The 19,508-nt window shown below is 36.5% G+C and overlaps 1 protein-coding gene across 1 annotated transcript; it reads right to left on the bottom strand.

Annotated features, from left to right (window-relative positions):
- Positions 1-12,025: 12,025 nt before the first annotated feature.
- Positions 12,026-19,081, bottom strand: MSTN (myostatin). Its single transcript, XM_017852898.1, has 3 exons — positions 18,575-19,081; positions 16,413-16,786; positions 12,026-13,958 (listed from the first exon to the last, which is right to left on the bottom strand). The coding sequence occupies exons 1-3, from the start codon at positions 18,945-18,947 to the stop codon at positions 13,578-13,580; spliced, it is 1,128 nt and encodes a 375-aa protein (XP_017708387.1). The 5' UTR covers positions 18,948-19,081; the 3' UTR covers positions 12,026-13,577.
- Between the last annotated feature and the right edge of the window lie 427 nt (positions 19,082-19,508).

Raw genomic sequence — 19,508 nt, 5'->3', positions numbered from 1 at the left:
TTCCCTTCATCGTTTCCAGTTGTGTTTATTTGGATCTTCTCTCTTCTATTAGTCTAGCTAATGGTATATTTTATTATTTTTTTCAAAAAAACAACTGGAGTTGATCTTTTGAGTGGTTTTTTGTGTCTTGATTTACTTCAGTTCAGCTCTGATTTGTGTTATTTCTCATCTTCTGCTAGCTTTGGGATTGATTTGTTCCTGCTCCTCTAATTCTTTCAGTTGTGAAGTTAGGTTGTTAATCTGAGCTCTTCCTTACTTTTTGATGTGGGCTTTTAGTGCTATGTATTTGAACAATGCATAGAATATAACAAGTGCTCAATTAAGGTGGCTATTAACATTCAGACCTTTATCACTTCTCCCCTAGACTAGTTGTTTGTGTGTTTGCTTTACACACTGGTGTGTGTGTGACAGTGTGTTATGGTATTAGCTGGCAGTGATCTTTCTTTTCTATATTTATGCTTCTTTCAAGATTTTTTGTAAGGCATGTCTGGTGGTAATGAAGTCCCTCAACATTTGCTTCTCTGAAAAGGATGTTATTTCTCCTTCACTTAAGAAGTTTAGTTTGGCTGGATATGAAACTTGTGGTCGAAGATTTTTTCTTTAAGAATGTTGAAAATAGGCCCCCAATCTCTTCTGGCTTTTAGGGTTTCAGCTGAGAGGTCAGCTGTTAGCTTGATCAGGTTCCCTTTGTAGGTGACCTGCCCTTTCTCTCTAGCTGCCTTTAACATTCTTTCCTTCATTTTGACCTTGGAAAATCTGATGATTATGTGTCTTGGGGGTGATCTTCTTGTGTAGTATCCTGCAGGAGTTCTCTGTATTTTCTGAATTTGATTTTTGGCCTCTTTAGCAAGGTTGTGGAAGTTTTCATGGACAATATCCTGAAATATGTTTTCCAAGTTGTTTGCTTTCTCTCCCTCCCTTTCCGGGATAGCAGTGATTCATAGATTTGGCCCCTTTATATAATTCCGTACTTCTAGAAGTTTTGTTCATTCCTTTTTATTCTTTTTTCTTTATTTTTGTCTTTTTTTTTTCTTTTTTTTTTTTTTGAGGCGGAGTCTTGCTCTGTCGCCCAGGCTGGAGTGCAGTGGCCGGATCTCAGCTCACTGCAAGCTCCGCCTCCCGGGTTTACGCCATTCTCCTGCCTCAGCCTCCCAAGTAGCTGGGACTATAGGTGCCTGCCACCTCGCCCGGCTAGTTTTTTGTATTTTTTAGTAGAGACGGGAAATAGACTGGCATCTCCTTGGCTTAACTGCAGCTTGTTTGAGGTGTGGATAAGACATTTTGGGTCTTTGCTCCTTCGTTAGTCCAAGGGTGTCAAGGGCAGTTCCACTGCAGAGGCAGTGGCAGAGAAGCTTTTAGTTGCCCTAAGAGGCTCTGTCCAGGGAGTTGCCAAGTTGCTACTGGCTTGATAGCTCTGGTGGTGGGTTGCTGGAGGCCCAGGCCTGGAGGACCTACCTGGTGAGGAGATATTAGAATGGGCACCCACGTAATAGGCTGGTTACTTTTCTGTTGCGCTGCTACAGTATGCTTGGGGCCTGCTCCAGTCCCTACTTACCTCATATTTTCCAGTACCTGGAGATATCACCAGGGAAGGCTGCAAAACAGCAAAGATGGCAGCCTGTCCCTTTCTCTGGGAGCTTTGTCCCAGGGAGGGACAGGCCTGTTGCCGGCCCAGAGGCACATGTAGGAGTCGGCTGGAGACCCTGGTTGGTAGGTCCCACCCAACGAGGAGGAACAGGATCCAGGACCGTCTTACAAAAGCAGTCAGGTCACATTTGGTAGAGCAGCTGTGCTGCACTGGGGTTCCACTTCAGCCCCCAGTTGCATCAAACACTCCAAAGCCTGAAGGCTGGAATGTCCAAGTCACTCAACAGCAAACATGGTAGCCCTCCCCTCCCTCTAAGAGTGCTGTCCTAAAAAGGTTACAAATCTCCATCAGCCAGAGAACACTGGCAGGGGTGGCTGGAGGCCCTGTTGGGAGGTCCCACCCAATGAGGGGGAATGGGATCAGGAAAAAAAAAAAAGAAACAGTCTGGCCATGTTTTGGTGGAGCAGTTGTGCTGTGCTGGGGGATCCCTTCTATCCTTGGTCAGCTTGGACTCTCCAAAGCCCAAAGGCTGGATCAGTTAAGTCACCCAAACAGCAAAGATGGGGTCCAACCCCTCCCTCTGGAAGCACCATCCCAGGGGGATTTCAAATCTCTGTCAGCTGTAGAACATGGTTGGGGCATGGCTGAAGGCCCTGGCTGAGAGGTCTTGCCCAGCGAGGAGGAATGGGATTGGGCACCCACTGAAAGCAACAGTTTGGCCATGTTTTGGTAGAGCAGCTGTGCTGTGCTGGGGATCCCTTTCCCCTGGCCCGGACTCTTCAAATCCTGAAGGCTGGAATGGCTAAGGCACCCAAACAGCAAATATGGAAGCCCACCCCTAACTCCAAGAGCTCATTCTAAGGGAGGTGCGATGCTCCTACCAGAGGCTGGCTGGAATTCCAAGCAAGTGGGTCTTATCCTGTGAGGTGCCATGGAAATGGGGCCTGCAGGCTGTCACTGCTCATCCGCCTCAATTGAGCCTCTTTCCAAGGAGTATGTACGGGGGTCTAAACTCCCACTTTGCCAGAGCTGCAGCTACTTTTGCCGGAAAACCTGAGTATCTAAGGCTCCAGGGTCTCCATGCTTGCCTGAACGGCTGCTCTGCCAAGACTCCACATAGCTGTGTCTGTCAGACTGAAGGCTATGGTGCAGTGGGTTCACAAGGAGATCTCCTGATCCAGGGGTTGCAAAGATCTGTTAGGAGAAGCATGATTTCCCACGGTCGCACATTCACTCGCTGCTTCCCTTGGTGGGGGAAGTTCTCCTGGCTCTGTGTTGTTCCCAGGTGGCCCATTTTCCTGTCTTGCTTTTCTTCATTCTCCGTGGGTCAAGTTGTTTCCTTGATTATTCTCAGTGTGAGTACCTGGATGTTTCCGTTGAAGGTGCTGTATTTACTTGCTCCTTCCGTTCCTCTCCGGGAGAGTCATGCACCTTAGCTGCTTCTAGTCAGCCATCTTGGCCACTCCCATTCTGAAAGAAGTTTCTTAGTTCTCTGTGATTTGTTGTTTGTTTGTTTGTACCTATAAAATATGATAATAATAGCCTTACCTCTGCAGATAAGATGATCATAGAAAACACTTTGAACAATGCATGGAATATAACAATTGCCCAACTAATAGTGGCTATTAACAGTCAGACCTTTATCACTTCTCCCCTTGACTGGTCATTTCTAATTAAATTCATTTGTCCCCATTCCCACCCCCAGTCTCTTTTATTTATACTAGTATATAGAGTTCAGAGGATCTGAGAATTGGATGGGAAAAATTACATCTTTATTTCGACTTACATTTGACTGAAATTTGACATCTTTCCATTCTAGAATTCCAATGCTCAGTGCGTCAGAGGCACCAGCACCTTTCCATTCTAAATGTAGGTTTGAAATGAGAGAATTATTCATAATATCAGTGACCATGTCACTAACAAAAGTTACAAATATCTGATATCAAATTGCAGTTGTTGCAGGTATCTCATTTATGCTTTATCACTACTTTTAAGTTATGATAGTACTTTGTACTAGGTGGTGTTATTTATGTTATTAATAAGTTTTTGTGCTGTCAGCTTCTATTATATCCCACATTAAAATATTTTGATAAGTTATAGTTCAATATGATTGGTTTCTTTTCTAAAACAATGAATTTAAACCATTATTCTGAGAAGTAATATATAGGCTTCACCAGATTTTAAAAGGGACTTTTACACACACACACAAAAGTGCAACACACCTTGAAGTGATTTTTTAAAGAAAAATGACACATAACCATATTACTCCCTCCTTAACATGTTTCACTGGCTTCCTTCTCTGACAGTATCAAGTACAAACTCCTCAGGGAGACATACAAGGACATACAAGGGGTGTCCATCCACCCCTAAAGACTCATTGCTTCTCACTCACTGCCCAAGACCCTATCTTTCCAGCCATTCTGAACTTCTCACAGGACCTAGAAGACATGCTGCTCTTTCATGCCTGCATTCATGTGTGCATATTTTTGTTGCTTTGCTTTTGGAATGCCCTTCTTTCTTCTTCTTTCCCATTTATTCCTTCTTACTTACCCATCAAACTTGTATTCATCATTAAAGACATTGCTAACGTCTCCTCCTCTTTAAGTCCTTGTGAATTCCCAGTCCAGTGGAGGTGACTTTCCTCACTTCTCCCACAGCACCTTGTGTAAGGATCCATGTAGTTGTCAGGACAAGTGTCAACTGGATACTGTTTGTCACATTTTATGAGGCCTTACTTTTACTGTTTACTTTTCTGCTCTCATTAGACTGTGAGTTCCTTGAGAGAAGATTATGATTTATTCCTCTCTTCTTCTCTCTCCATAGTCCCCACAGTAGTACTAGTCTTCAACTCAATGAATGGGTGAAGTCTGATAGAGCACAAGTATGAATAGAATTGATATGTCACTTCAGAAGGAAAGTACCAGAGATATTCTGAATTGTTATTGTGCCCTTCTTTTCTGGGAACAGTGGAAGAAAATGTCACTCCTTTGAGAGGCTGAATGACAAACTGGGTGAGACTAATCAACTAATGCAATGAAAAAGGAGAAGCTTTGTGTCTTTTGGGGAGAAAAGATGTGTAAATTTTTTCCTCTGCAGTCATGGAAGAAAGGTATCTTGGCTTCAGAAGAGGTGAGAGATGCTCTCCTAGAAGGACTATGTTGTTGTGAGCTAAATGTCCCACACCACCATTTAAGGGGGTTAAAATATGACAAAAGACTCTTCAAAACTTTGATGAAATAAATGGATGAATATGGCTAGTGTTGCAACTAGGTATTTCTGACCAGACAGAAACATCAATCATCATACTGTTTTTGCATTTATCTGATTTGATTATGGTTAGATTTCAAGGAGGTTCTTGATTTTGCTCTAGGCATCCTGTGCTATTATTAAATTCTAAGAAAAGTATGTTTTAGATCTAAGAATTGAGAAAGAAAAACTTTTTATCTGAGGAATGCAAGCTCCTTTTAATTTAGGCCCAGAGAGGCATAAACTGTGATGGCATGTAACAGTAGTCACATCTCACTCCCCCTTTGAGCTAAATAATTATCTCTTGAAGCCATTTGCTATGCAGGCTCTAGACTAACTGACACCAATTAACCATAGAATGCCATGTGCTAGACACCATAACTCATACCCTATAGTTCAGTTTGATGATGTATAGCCAATCACTAATCAATGTTACTTCTATAAACCAACGAGAATTCCTGTCAGACAACTTGGTATCAGCCCACTCCTTCTTCCCTTTTGCCTTTAAAAACCTGCTAGTACCCATTAACCATCCCCCCACGTACAACTAGTATATATCCATAATAATTAAAAAGAAAACTTTTTTTGTTTTGTTTTGTTTTTGAGATGGAGTCTCGCTCTGTCGCCCAGGCTGGAGTGCAGTGGCGCGATCTCGGCTCACTGCAAGCTCCGCCTCCCGGGTTCACGCCATTCTCCTGCCTCAGCCTCCCGAGTAGCTGGGACTACAGGTGCCCGCCACCATGCCCAGCTAATTTTTTGTATTTTTTTTTAGTAGACACGGGGTTTCACTGTGTTAGCCAGGATGGTCTGGATCTCCTGACCTCGTGATTGACCTGCCTCAGCCTCCCAAAGTGCTGGGATTACAGGCGTGAACCATTGCACCCGGCCAAAAGGAAAACATTTTTTAAAACACCTTCCTGTAACAAAGGCTGAGTGGAGTACTCCCCAAGGCAACTTGGAAGTGTGTTTAAGCCTGCAGTTCTCAACCCTGGCTCAAATAAATTGCCTATATTAATTTTGCCTCAGTTTCTTTCTTTAGGTCAACAGAATCCATGTGATTATTAGGATATGTCCATTGGACACCATTCTACATTTTATATCAGCAGGGAAAAAATAGCATTGTAAATGGTAGCAAGTAAATAATCATGCTGAAGAAACATAAATTGGATTATTACCTCACACTTATGACAAAATGGAGTTGAGAAGAATTAAAGATTTTTAAAGTAAATAACTACATCATAAAAGTATTAGAATAAAATATAAGATGCATTTTGTAGTATACTCCTCACATAGAGGAGTAGGCCTTTCTAAGTATTACCAGAAAAACTGGAAGCCATAAAATAAAGACTAAAGTATATGACATCATACAAATATTTTTAAATTCTGCATTAAAAACACAAATCATAAAGTAAAAAGAGAAATAGAAATCTGGAAATAAAGAGTTGCAGCTTTGTCATACATAAAGGGCTATCCTCTTAAATACATAGATTTCTTTAAAGCCAGGCCGGAGCGCGGTGGCTCAAGCCTGTAATCCCAGCACTTTGGGAGGCCGAGAGGGCGATCACAAGGTCTTGGAGATCGAGACCATCCGGCTAACAGCGGTGAAAACCCCGTCTCTACTAAAAAATACAAAAAACAGCCGGGCGAGGTGGCGGGCACCTATAGTCCAGCTACTCCGGAGGCTGAGGCAGGAGAATGGCGTGAACCTGAAAGGCGGAGCTTGGCAGTGAATGCTGAGTCCGGCCACTGCACTCCAGTTTGGGCAACAGAGCGAGACTCCGTCCTCCAAAAAAAAAAAAACAAGAAATAACAACCTAATAGAAAAAAAAAAAAAATGGGCAAAGGATAAAAGCAATTACTAGAAAAGAAAGTAAAAGAAAGTACAAGTGATCCTTACTTAAAATACAAAAAGATTAATGACCTTACTTAAAATAAGAGAAATACAATGAAACTCATGATCAGATGCCGTTTTTCACCTATCAGACTAGAAATATAAATGATGAGGGTATGGGAAAATAGGTAATCTCATCCATTATAATAAAAATATAAATTGGTACAACTTCTATGGAGTGCAAATTGTGTTGATTAAAATTAAATATAATCATATTCTTTGATTCTGCAAAGGAAATTTTTCACAAACACACGTGCAGTGTGGCTCCCTTTCTTCAGTATACATGGACATTGTCATATAAACTGCAGTAGCCATCTTGTAATTGTAGAGACAACATCATGGCCAAACAAACCCAATGAGCATAGCAGAGTGAAGCAGTGGAAAGCATTTAGGCCTTCACTGATATTACTAAGCTCCCTGTCATACTCTACCTAGAGTTCCCTTGCATCTGAACTTCTATGAGATAATCAGCTTTTCCATTAAGTCCTATTTGAATTGGGATTTCTGTTATTTACAGCTGAATGTATTCTAAGTAGATAAATATGTGTATAGCTTGTGTGTACATACGTGTATCATGTATATTTAGAGACACACATATATAATTTTGAATGTGCTATCTACTAAATCGATTATAACCATTTTTCTATATTTAGAATGTGTCTTATTTCCAATCTTAAAAATAATTAACTCTAGTTTTACATAAATGTTTGCATTTTGGGGGAAAAGATAAAATTTTAGAAGTGAAATCACCATTAGAACCCCTCAGGATCTTGTTACTGAACAACTTTTGAAAAATAAAACAAGGTTTATTTGAACAAAGAACAATTTGATAGGCAGCCCTCAGAACCAGAAGAGGTTGAGAGAACTCTGCTATGCAATGCAGACAGGCAGCGTTTATAGGCAGAAAATGGAAACGAAGTATAGAAACAGCTTGGTTGGTTATAAATCTGAGTTTTCCTTGTTTGGATGTGGTTTGGTCAGTTGCCTGCCTGAGACTGGCTGAAACTCAGCTGCTGTGATTGGCTGACACACAGCTATTTGTTATAAAATATACCCCTAAGTCAGGCTTTCAGTTCGTTTACTTAGTAAGTTAGATTGCCCTTCAGTTACATAGGGAGGTATGGAGGTTGCCTCAGGCCAAATTTAGTTTAATGTTAAAAATTGGAAGGTACTGGGCAGGGCCTTTTTATAGCTAATGTAGAGTGTAGAGTGTTTATTTCTGATCATGCTTACTAATAATGCCAGATATTAGCATAAAATTTAGTACAGTTGTAGGTAAAAGGATGTCATCTCATTTTAAGTTACATTTTTATCATTAGTGAGAATTAATAACGTGGTTTATGAAGAAGTTACATTTTTCCGGGATTCCACTTGTCGGATCAGAATCAGAATAAAAAGATAGCAAGTGCAAGGGTCTAGGCTCAGGTATCAAATATGAAGAGTCAGTAAATACAGCCAGTCAGTCAGAACCTATTTCTGTATCTTTTCACTTAAAGATCTCATGAGCTGATGACAGGAAACAATATGTTGGGAAGAGAGAGGCTTCAAACATTGGTATTTTTGTGATGCCCTCCCTCATGAGCTGAACTGTAAGGAATTAGAGATATTACACCCTTCCTAGAAGTTCAGACATTTGAGAACAGGGGGATATGGCTATTGTACATCATTTTCTGTGTGAGGTCCGTGGAGAGGAGCATCATTAGAGAGGTTCCCAATGATGTTGCATCTACAAAGTAGAAATGGTGATATAGCATGAGGAGGCTTCCAGTAAAAGCTGGTCAATTTTGTAAGAAATCAAAAGTTACAGTCTTGCACACCTGAGTTAATGACTGTGAAAAATTGTACCTCTACATTTGTATTTCTTACACTATGTATATACCCATCTTAGTCATTTATTAGTCGTGCACCTCTCTGAGTCTCAACTTCCTCATTTCCAAAATGGAGATAATAGTTCCTATATAATGTGATTTTCTTCTGTAAGTCATACTCATGGATCTTGTCCAATTTCCTATAAGTAATTTATTCCTTATTAATTATCCTTAAGAGGATATATGAGGGCCAAATACACTAACCAGGTAATGTACTAGGTAAGGCTGTGTCAATATATATATGGCCAGATTCCAGCCACTGTCCCGATTGCTGCCCTGAGATGACACTGCTGTCTTTGGCCAGGATGAGGAGTCTTTGGTCAAGCATCTGTCTGGTCAAACATCTGTCTGGTCAAGTTGGATAGGGCTCACTATTCATAGTCCACACGCTTCTCTCAGTGAAGGAAGGATTTCTGCTGGCCCTGCAATTGCAGAGCTGTTTCTCCCATAAGAAACTTACTTGGTGCAATTTGTTTCAGTCACAGGTATGCACCCTGGCCGATGAGAAGATAGGAATCTCTTTGGGTTTGCATCAGTCCTACACAACTTTGGTGGAATTCTGTCTGACTGGTGCCATAAGGAACTTAAGTTCACTGTAAGACACAGGTCTTGGTAGATTCTAGACTTTGGGACAATTTTACTGGCGTATCTACAGACAAGGCATATCTACAAGTAGGGAGGAGTACACTCGTCTGCTTTTCTTTACTATAATTTTTATCTCAGGGCACCTGGCCTCGTTCAGAGCCCAAGATGACCTGGTGTTCCTCAGTAGAATTCTTCACCTAGGGTGCAGGCAGCCATATAATTCACTCCATTACTTGAGTTGCCTGAAAAGTATGCAGTTTTTCGGGAAGACATTCTTGAAGCTTGAAGCCTAGCAATTGCCTCAATGACCACTCAATTGTTTCCATGTAACAATTTTGATTTTCTCCCATAGTCACTTTAGTGTGCTCAGTAAACTGGTGTTTTATGCTTGATTGTCACCTTCAGAATTCTATCTCAGCATTTTCAGGATCTCATGACATCATGTAGGCATACTTTCTTGTAGAGACATGTTTTTTTTTCTTTTTTTTTTTTTGGCTGGTTGAGAGGTAATGTCAAGGTTCTGAGTTCCATGGGAATAGAGCCAAGAGACATTTGGCTTCTTAGACTTAGTGTCTGTGGGAGCAGATCTGAGAAAATCTTGTGGAGGATCTATGGCCCAAACCGCATAATCAAATTTTGTTCTGAATAGTGTCCTTCATAAAATGTTAAAGAGAAAAAACGCTTAACACTTGTAGGAAAAGGTTTCTTAATAGAGTAATCTTGAATGGTTGGGATAACAAATTAAAGGGGTGAATTAGTGATTTAATCTTTTTTACATTTTTGGCTTAAAGTTACCATTAAGATAAATTGAGTCAAATATAGCTGTTAGCCCATCTCAGGAGACATTTTCAACAGATCTCATTAGGATCAGAACCTGGTATTATGTTTTACATTTCTATAAATTAATGCTAGTGAATAATATTTTGCCTATAGTGCATATATAGAACTAATAAAATTACATTTTATTAAAGTTGATTTTTAAGAAAGTATATGTGTGTGCTTATTTAAAACATCAGCTTTATTATGAAGCAGAAACAATAATATAATACTGTTAAAACTTTGCTTTCTTATAGTAATCCAAAAGTGGAATCAATGAAAACAAAGCATGTGTGCTTGCATCATTGCCAAACTATACAGTTCCATATCAGGAATACTTAGTGTAATGTTAAACCTGACATAAGCTAGTCAACCTTTATGAGTTATCTTATTAAGGAGTTATCTGTCATTATTATATATACATTTTATGCCTGTCAGATAAATTGGGCAGCCTCATATGTAAAATCTTACATTCAAGAACATCTTGTGTTCTTGACAGGATGTGATACTAATGGAAGCATTTTGATGTGTAATCTAGGAAAATATATTTAAATATTCCTTTTGTCTAGTGTTTTGAATGGCAACCAAGATAAACTTGCTATAAACCATGCATGCTATCTGATGTAAATATACTCATTTTCCAAATACTTCCTCTGCAAAATGCCATCGAGGCATGAATGGTACTAAATTTAGTACCATTTTTCATTGCTCCACATCTTACTCAGGGATGATCAGAATAGTATAGTTTGCTTTGATATGTTTTGCAGTGTGTAAACTGGAACTGAATGACCATGCAAATGAAATTTCAACACTCTATGTCACATCCCAGACCAGTCATGACTTTCCTATCATTGCCTATAGTTTCATTTCTTAGTTATATTATTGGTAGTACTCAGGTGCTTTATTTTAAAAAGTGATCATTTGATATTTGAAATGGATTTTATTATATCATTTAATCAATATTTGAATTTAGATTTATATTTGTATATAATTAATATACAAATAGAAATTATTGAAATGACATTTATATTAATTATAAACTATTTAGCAATATTAACACATAGAATTTTAATTATCTTCCCTGTTAAACTTAGTCACTGCTTTATAACTAAGTTACTAAGCTGATGGAGGGTAGAGTGGAGGGATCACTTAAAAAATATTCATATATATATTATTGCACTTAAGGATTTCTAGATACTTTACAACTGTTTTGCAATTCAGTTTGAAAATTGGTGCCCCCAAAGTTCTGATAAGTGTACCAGTTTCATTAAGTGGTAAGAAAAAAATGTAGCTTCCTTGTGTCTCTGTGGCTTCAGTAGAACTTGTAACTCTAGGACCGTATACCCTTGCCAACTGCAATGCATTTGGAAATTGAACCTATGAAAACATATAAATAGTTTTCAGGTCAAGATAAAGAGAAATGAAACAGATATAACTAGTCCTTGCTTTCGTATGTGTAAAGCAACTTGACCAGAACCAATTTAATAGGAATTTAACTCCTGAGAACCAGAGTAGCAGACCTAAAATTCCTCAACCACACTTTTGTGCTAAACCATTAGACTTTTATGATAAAGTGAAAATCAGAAATCCAGAATTAATCATTAGAATAAAACTGTTGTGTCTTTCAAAAAATGTGAAAACACTTTAATATAAGTTATATTGTTTCTACAAATTAGATGTAAGAAATAATTTCATTTAGTCATAGTACAATAAATTTGATTAACAAAATCCCAATTTACAAAACAGAAGTAAATAAATGCAGAATATATTCATTATCAAATTATAAAATAAAAGTAACAGTTATTGTTGANTTCAGGTCAAGATAAAGAGAAATGAAACAGATATAACTAGTCCTTGCTTTCGTATGTGTAAAGCAACTTGACCAGAACCAATTTAATAGGAATTTAACTCCTGAGAACCAGAGTAGCAGACCTAAAATTCCTCAACCACACTTTTGTGCTAAACCATTAGACTTTTATGATAAAGTGAAAATCAGAAATCCAGAATTAATCATTAGAATAAAAACTGTTGTGTCTTTCAAAAAATGTGAAAACACTTTAATATAAGTTATATTGTTTCTACAAATTAGATGTAAGAAATAATTTCATTTAGTCATAGTACAATAAATTTGATTAACAAAATCCCAATTTACAAAACAGAAGTAAATAAATGCAGAATATATTCATTATCAAATTATAAAATAAAAGTAACAGTTATTGTTGAGATAGCATCAGTTTATTCTTCATTTCAGATAATAGAGTCAATTATTTTGGTATGCTTAGTAATATTTTTGCAAGTATTAAAATAATGGAACGTTGAGATTCAAACACAATGACAGTAAACCAATGAAATTTCAAATTCACATTATACAGCCATCATGAATCCATAAGTGAATGTTAATCATGTAAAAAAATATAAAATGTTTGTAATATAACCATCTAATTATTAACATACGGAGTTTTAAGACCACTATTTAATCTGCTAATTTGCTCTGAAATATAAGTAGTTGCTTTTCTGTGATGCATGACATGTCTTTGTGCCTTCATACTTAATTTGAAATGTCCTTAGTGTAAAAATATACCAAAGTAAATAAAAAATGAGACACTTATTTACAAAACAATATTGTATATATATTATATAAATGCATTGTTTCAGTCTTTTTATACAATATTGATAGAGTCGATCATTTCTATTATTTTACCATAAAAACTGTAGTGTTGCAAAGGCAGTGTTGTAATTTTCCAAAGACAAAATTACATACTTCTCCAAGTATGTTATTTTGACATTTTGATAAAAATGAATACTATTTGACTGCCTTTTAAGATAACGTTTCTCCAAGTATGCTACAGAATTGAAAGCCAACCTCTAGAAAAATGATTCTTCTTACATTAAAGAAAATCCATTCCTCATTTGGAGGTGTAGGAAAATGCACCTGAAGAAAAGAGAAACTTACTATTTTACTGAATGATTTTTATGTGATAAACCTGGTAGCCTCAGACATTCAGCCTATTGTATTAGCACCATTGGCATGGATTGTTAATGTACTGTGTCAATTCGATAGGAATGGAAATTGCATATGCTGCACCATCCCTATTTTTGTGGAATTTTATCTTACCAAGTATGCTACCATACAATATAAATTCAAGTGTTTAAGGATGATTCGAATGATGGTATATAACAATCCTGCATTTTACCAATACTGTATGTAGATTTTTCTGTAAATATTAAACAAAACTGTAAAGAAATAGACTTTAAAGCATACTCCTTTAATTCATCAGAATGCAAGGAGAATTGCTTTCATTTCCTCGCCGATGTTGTAATATACAGGAACATAAATGTAATTTGATCTCCTTCTAGCTCAAAAACTCTGGAAATCATAAAACTTTATTGTATGATTTGTTTGGATGGTTAAATGCCAACCATTGCATGTATTCCCCCTTTTAGTTTACATACTGTAGCTTATGCTTAAGTGACTGTAGGATACTCTAGGCCTATAGCCTGTGGTACTTAATTTCACAGCTTCAAAATTGTTGAGGGGAAGACCTTCCATGTTTTAGGAAGTTATGAACACTTAATATAAATCTCATGAGCACCCGCAGCGGTCTACTACCATGGCTGGAATTTTCCCATATATTATTTGTTCTTTGCCATTAAAATATAGCATATTAATTGGAGACATCTTTGTGGGAGTACAGCAAGGGCCTGCTGAACCTCTGGGGTTTGCTTGGTGTACCAGATGAGTATGAGGATATTTTTGTAAAAATACAAATTCACACTCTCCAGAGCAGTAATTGGCCTTATATCTTTTAGGAGCGATAATCCAATCCCATCCAAAAGCTTCAAAATCCACAGTTAGAGGGTAACGACAGCATCGCGATTCTGTTGAGTGTTCATCACAGTCAAGACCAAAATCCCTTCTGGATCTTTTTGGTGTGTCTGTTACCTTGACCTCTAAAAAGGGATTCTGTTTGAAAAGGAAAGGACAATCAGTAGTGTCAATAGACCCGGAAACACTTTTCTACCTACCTTAAGAAGTCATTGTTGAAGAAATAAACTAATAATTTTGCTCATACCACATTTGTTTTTAAAAGGCACAGCATTAAGGAATGTTAATTTACACTAGACTTGATGTTCCCCTTATGTCTCAAACGAATTTAACAGAAATACAAATTCCCCTGAGATCAGTTCCATGTCTTGTTAATTTTTATTTTTCCAAGTTTGAGTACCAGACTGCCTGGCACATAATGGATGTCCTGAAAATATTTATGGGAAGAAAGGGAGGGAAGGACAGGAGAGAGAGGAGAAGAAGGAGAAGAGGGGAATGAAGGAAAGAGCTGAGCTCCCTCTCTTCTTGCTTTCTGATTAAATATGTTGGCTAAATATGCCTGGTAACTCCTGGAGGGGTAGGTATAGTCATCCATCCTCCATTCTCTAGGTCCTCACTCAGGAAAACTAGAACAATAAAGCCAGGGCAAAATAGAGAAGGACAAATTCAGAAGAAGAGACGATGATACCTCCTTAATTCTTTCACTGGAAAATGTTTCTATTCAGATATTTAAAAATTTGTTGGTTCTGTCTCTGCCCCAGTCTTTTAATGCGTTTGAGACTTTGTTTCCCTTTACACGAAAAAATCTGAGGAATACAACATATTAACCACTGTTCATATTATCATTTTTGATCATTAAAGTGCTACCTATGAAAAGGAACACTTTCTTAAATAATTGACAGTAGTTTTTAACCCATATCTAAATGAAAATAGCTCTGGCAGTATTATTTAAGACTGTCAAAAATAATAGTATCATTTGAGTCATTAACATTTAAAGTAGCATATATAAAGGAAACTAGATCATTTAGAAAATTGTATAGTCTTTTAGATACCTGCACACGTATGTTTATCACAGCACAATTCACAGTTGTAAAGATATGGAACCAGCCTAACTGCCCATCAGCGGATGAATGGATAAAGAAAATGTGGTATATATATACAATGGAATACTATTTAACCATAAAAAAGAGTGAAGTAATGTCTTTTGCAGCAAATTAGATGGAGCTGGAGGCCATTATTCGAAGGCAATGGAAAACCAAATACCATATGTTCTCACTTATAAGTGCGAGCTAAGCTATGGGTATGCAAAGACATACAGAGTAGTATAAGGTATTTTGGAGACTCAGAATGGGGAGGTGGGGATGAGGGATTAAAAACTACATATTGGGTACAATATACACTACTTGGAGTGATGAGTGCACTAAAATCTCAGACTTCACCACTGTACAATTCATCCATGTAGCCAGAAACCACTTGAACCCCCAACATATTGAAGTAAAACGTGTGTGTGTGTATATATATGTATATACACATATATATATAATAAAAAACTAAAGATGAAAAAATAAAAAATATTGTATAGTATTTTAAAGAATGTTTTATTTAAAGTAATTCTGATCTGCTAATTATTTCATCTTTATAACTAAGATCATTGTAAGATTACGAAGGTAACAAGTTTGTTGTTTGTAAGTATAATCTTTTGTAAATTATGTCAATAGATGAATATAAAAAGATGTGATCACATTAAGTATTTGAAAACAGAAGTAAACAGAAATTTAGGTAGGCCAGAAGAGTAACCCTAAATTTGTACTAGGAATTAAAATGGTTTTTATTAAATTGTATAATATATAAGGTATTGTCATTTACTTGGCCTGATACTAAGTTAGTTGGCCTTCTGTAAGTAAACTTTTGCACAAGAATGCCAAGGCAGCTCAGAAATAAGGTAGGTGGCAAAGGTTAACCAGCCTGTAAATTGAAATTTTATTAGGAGTATTCCATAAAGAAATATATATACACATCAGTGCATCAACATCCTACAAATAATGAACATATTTATCATGAGGAATCTTAAATATATTTAATAAAATGTAAGCCTATAAATATCACTCTTAATTTCTCTGAATAAAACATTTTAATTATAAAATTTTAAAAGGTTTTTTTTTATCTGTTTTATGCTAAGCCAAAATTTTAACACATTTGGCACCCTTCTGGGAGAAAAAAAAAGTTTTGATTTGTTTGTATATGTAGTAAAATGCACTATATAGAGTTAATATTTTAATTCATATAGTCATGTATCATATTAATGAAAACACTTTATATTTCATTCCCAATTCAAAAGAACTTCTTAAGAATTAAGAAGTATGGTATAGTTGTTTTCTAGAATCTTCATGCAAAGTAAGAATATCAAAGGGGTGTTTCATAGGATATGAAATTGGACACCTACTTTTATTGGGTACAGGGCTACCATTGGGGTAAGATACCTTTGTCTGGCTTATGAGCTTAGGGAATTTGTAGCTATTTTCCACTATTGTTTATTCATATTATGAATAAAAACATAAGATTATTACAATGTTATTTTCAGTTATCACTTACCAGCCCATCTTCTCCTGGTCCTGGGAAGGTTACAGCAAGATCATGACCATTCTCATCTAAAGCTTTTATTTCAATGCCTAAGTTGGATTCAGGTTGTTTGAGCCAATTTTGCAACACTGTCTTCACATCAATGCTCTGCCAAATACCAGTGCCTGGGTTCATGTCAAGTTTCAGAGATCGGATTCCAGTATACCTTGTACCGTCTTTCATAGGTTTGATGAGTCTCAGGATTTGCACAAACACTGTTGTAGGAGTCTCGACGGGTCTCAGATATATCCATAGTTGGGCCTTTACCACTTTATTGTATTGTATTTTAGAGCTAAATTTAAAGAAGCAACATTTGGGTTTTCCATCCATTCGCATTAAAAAATCAGCTATAAATGAATAAGAAAAGAAGAGTTACTGAAATTATTTCCCATTAACAAAACCCCTCCATATTAATAGTTGAGCATTTAAAAAAAATTAAGATAATGTATGCCTATGCAGTCTTTTAAAATGAAATACTGTGTGGAACTTTATAACTCAGCAAAAAATGTGAAAGAAAATAATTACCCTAGCTTTTCAGAATTTTTCAGATGTATGTATTTTCAGCTGTTCATCAGGAATCTATTACCCTTCCAGAGAACTATGGACAAAGGAAGGTTCTATGAAGTCATGAACACTGAATGAAATTTTAAAATGATGATGATTAGAGAGAACAAGAGTCACTGTGGAGGAACAACCACTTAGAATTCTTTGGGAATCTGAGTAGTTACACTTACTGAGCAGCTGTACCAATCAGTCTGGAAGAAGGAACCCTTCCCCCAGGCCTGAATTACCTGGGGACAAGACACACTGAGCAACTTACTGAGCCTCGGGAATTAGTAGAAAACACAATACATCTGTTACATTTTGGCTTTGGAATAGCCTTTTAAAGGAGCAAAACTAAGCAGGTAATTAACACAAAAATTTTGATGTTATATTCAGGCTATCTCAAAAGTTCCAAAGTATTGTCTTTAGGAAGCCAGGCTGTCATGTAAGCACAAGCACTAACAATTTCCTTTATTTTGGCTTTCTAAAATTGTCTATAAAAGGCAAATCTATTCCAGACCTATTTGATAGCAGAGTCTTAAATGGAAATTCTTTGCTGCATCATAACCTGATTACTTAATAAGGGAAATAATATTTTAAAACTGTTTTGAATCTTGTTTAAAGTATATAAAGCATTGTATTAAAGCAAGATAACAGATAACACAAAATTTTTCTTGCCATGCCTTCTCTGTCAAGGTGCTTGTTTCTCTTTCCTGGAGAAAGTATTCTTTGGAGCTGACTGCAAATGGAATTGTATGAAATATGTTATCTGTCACAAGCAAAGTAGATACTACAGGTAAAAGCCCTCCCTCTCAGGAAGAATAAAGTATTTTAGAAGGTTGTTAGGCACTATGCCTGCTTGGAAGTACACAAACTGGGTACTCTCAACAATAGTACTATGGTAAAGGTACAAGGAGGACTTTGTGAGTCATAACCTACCCAATTAAAATGTTTATTTCTTAGGCATTTTCTAATATTTAGTTCATGATGAGTATTATGCTATGTTTACTTCATTGTTGTTCTTACTAATAAATTAAGATATTTAATTTTTCATACTCTTTACTGTAATAGCTTTCAAAATTGAATTTTTAACTGTGAAGAACAAAAAAATACTGTAAGAGTTTCAAATGACAGAAATCACTTTAGGTTTTCAGCAATGCTCAAGTAAGCTTAAACATCCAGCAAATTTCTTTTTTTTTCTGTTATTAGTGAAAAAAACTTATTTTACACAACCAAATACAATTATAAAATTTAATGTAAGTTTTTAACATTGCTTGTAGTATCTCTCAGTCCTTGCCTTGGTGGTATTACTGTGAAAGCATAAGCCTGCTATCTATATTTTCCTTATTAAACTAATGCTATGCAAGTATTTTATTTTTTAGCTTTTTGTCTCTATAAGAAAACAAATAATGCGGCAGATTTTTGTCTCATTAATATATTCTCATGAAATCTTGAAAAAGAGAAACTCTTTTCCTTTCTACTTACATACAGGCCAACAGCTTGTTAAAAGAGACTGAAAATAGATCTGTTTCTCATAAACACTAGAACAACAGTCAGCAGAACTGTTGATGTACACTAATAGGACTACTTACACTCTGTAGGCATGGTAATGATTGTTTCCGTTGTAGCGTGATAATCGTCATCTTCCAAAGAGCCATCGCTGCTGTCATCCCTCTGGACATCATACTGATCAATCAGTTCCCGGAGTGGAGGAGCTTTGGGTAAAAGTTGTCTTATAGCATCTTTGCTGATGTTAGGAGCTGTTTCCAGACGAAGTTTACTGAGGATTTGTATTTTAATGGCTTCTATTCTTGAAGATTTAGTGTTTTGTCTCCAAGTACATGCATTACACAGCCCCTCTTTTTCCACATTTTCTTTTTGCTCACTGTTCTCATTTAGATCCACTGGACCAGCAACAATCAGCATAAACAGGTAAATATAAACACAGAGTTGCAGTTTTTGCATGATTTTAAAATCAATATAATCTTTTTTTCTTGTTCTTATTTCTTCCTTTTACTTTTCTTTTGCTTTTGAGTAATGCCGAGCAAAATTTTAATGCATGTACAGTCTGAGAGACAACTTGCCACACCAGTGAATCTTTTATACTGTATTCCAAGTGGCTTTTTATATTCCAACTTAGATGAGACAAGTGTCGTCAGGATCTATGATTGGCTCTTGCTCCACAATGAATCTCGCTGTCAGAGGTTAAAACCCTGTCTGTCACAAGTCACCAAGCAGTATTTTGTTACAGTCAAGGGTGAGCTGATTCATTTGACTACTTCATAAAAGGAATAAATCCACAAATAATAAAAGATATTTGTGACATTTGAAAAACAAAAGTCTATGTTGGCAATAATATAAACTGCACTTAAATCTGATTAATCCTTACACAACTCTTATAATTTAAATAAGTCAATTTTAATTTACATTACATAGTTAAAATATGAAATATTACTTCCTCAAAACTAAAATGATTTTATATTGTTTAGGCAAGCATTTGAAGTAAAATATTTTATTTGTTGTATT

The sequence above is a fragment of the Rhinopithecus bieti genome, unplaced genomic scaffold (assembly GCF_001698545.2).
Source record: "Rhinopithecus bieti isolate Rb0 unplaced genomic scaffold, ASM169854v2 scaffold_35609, whole genome shotgun sequence".
NCBI classification, from domain to species: domain Eukaryota; kingdom Metazoa; phylum Chordata; class Mammalia; order Primates; family Cercopithecidae; genus Rhinopithecus; species Rhinopithecus bieti.
Note: the sequence above shows the minus strand (reverse complement) of the source record. Positions and strands in the feature narration are given on the sequence as shown.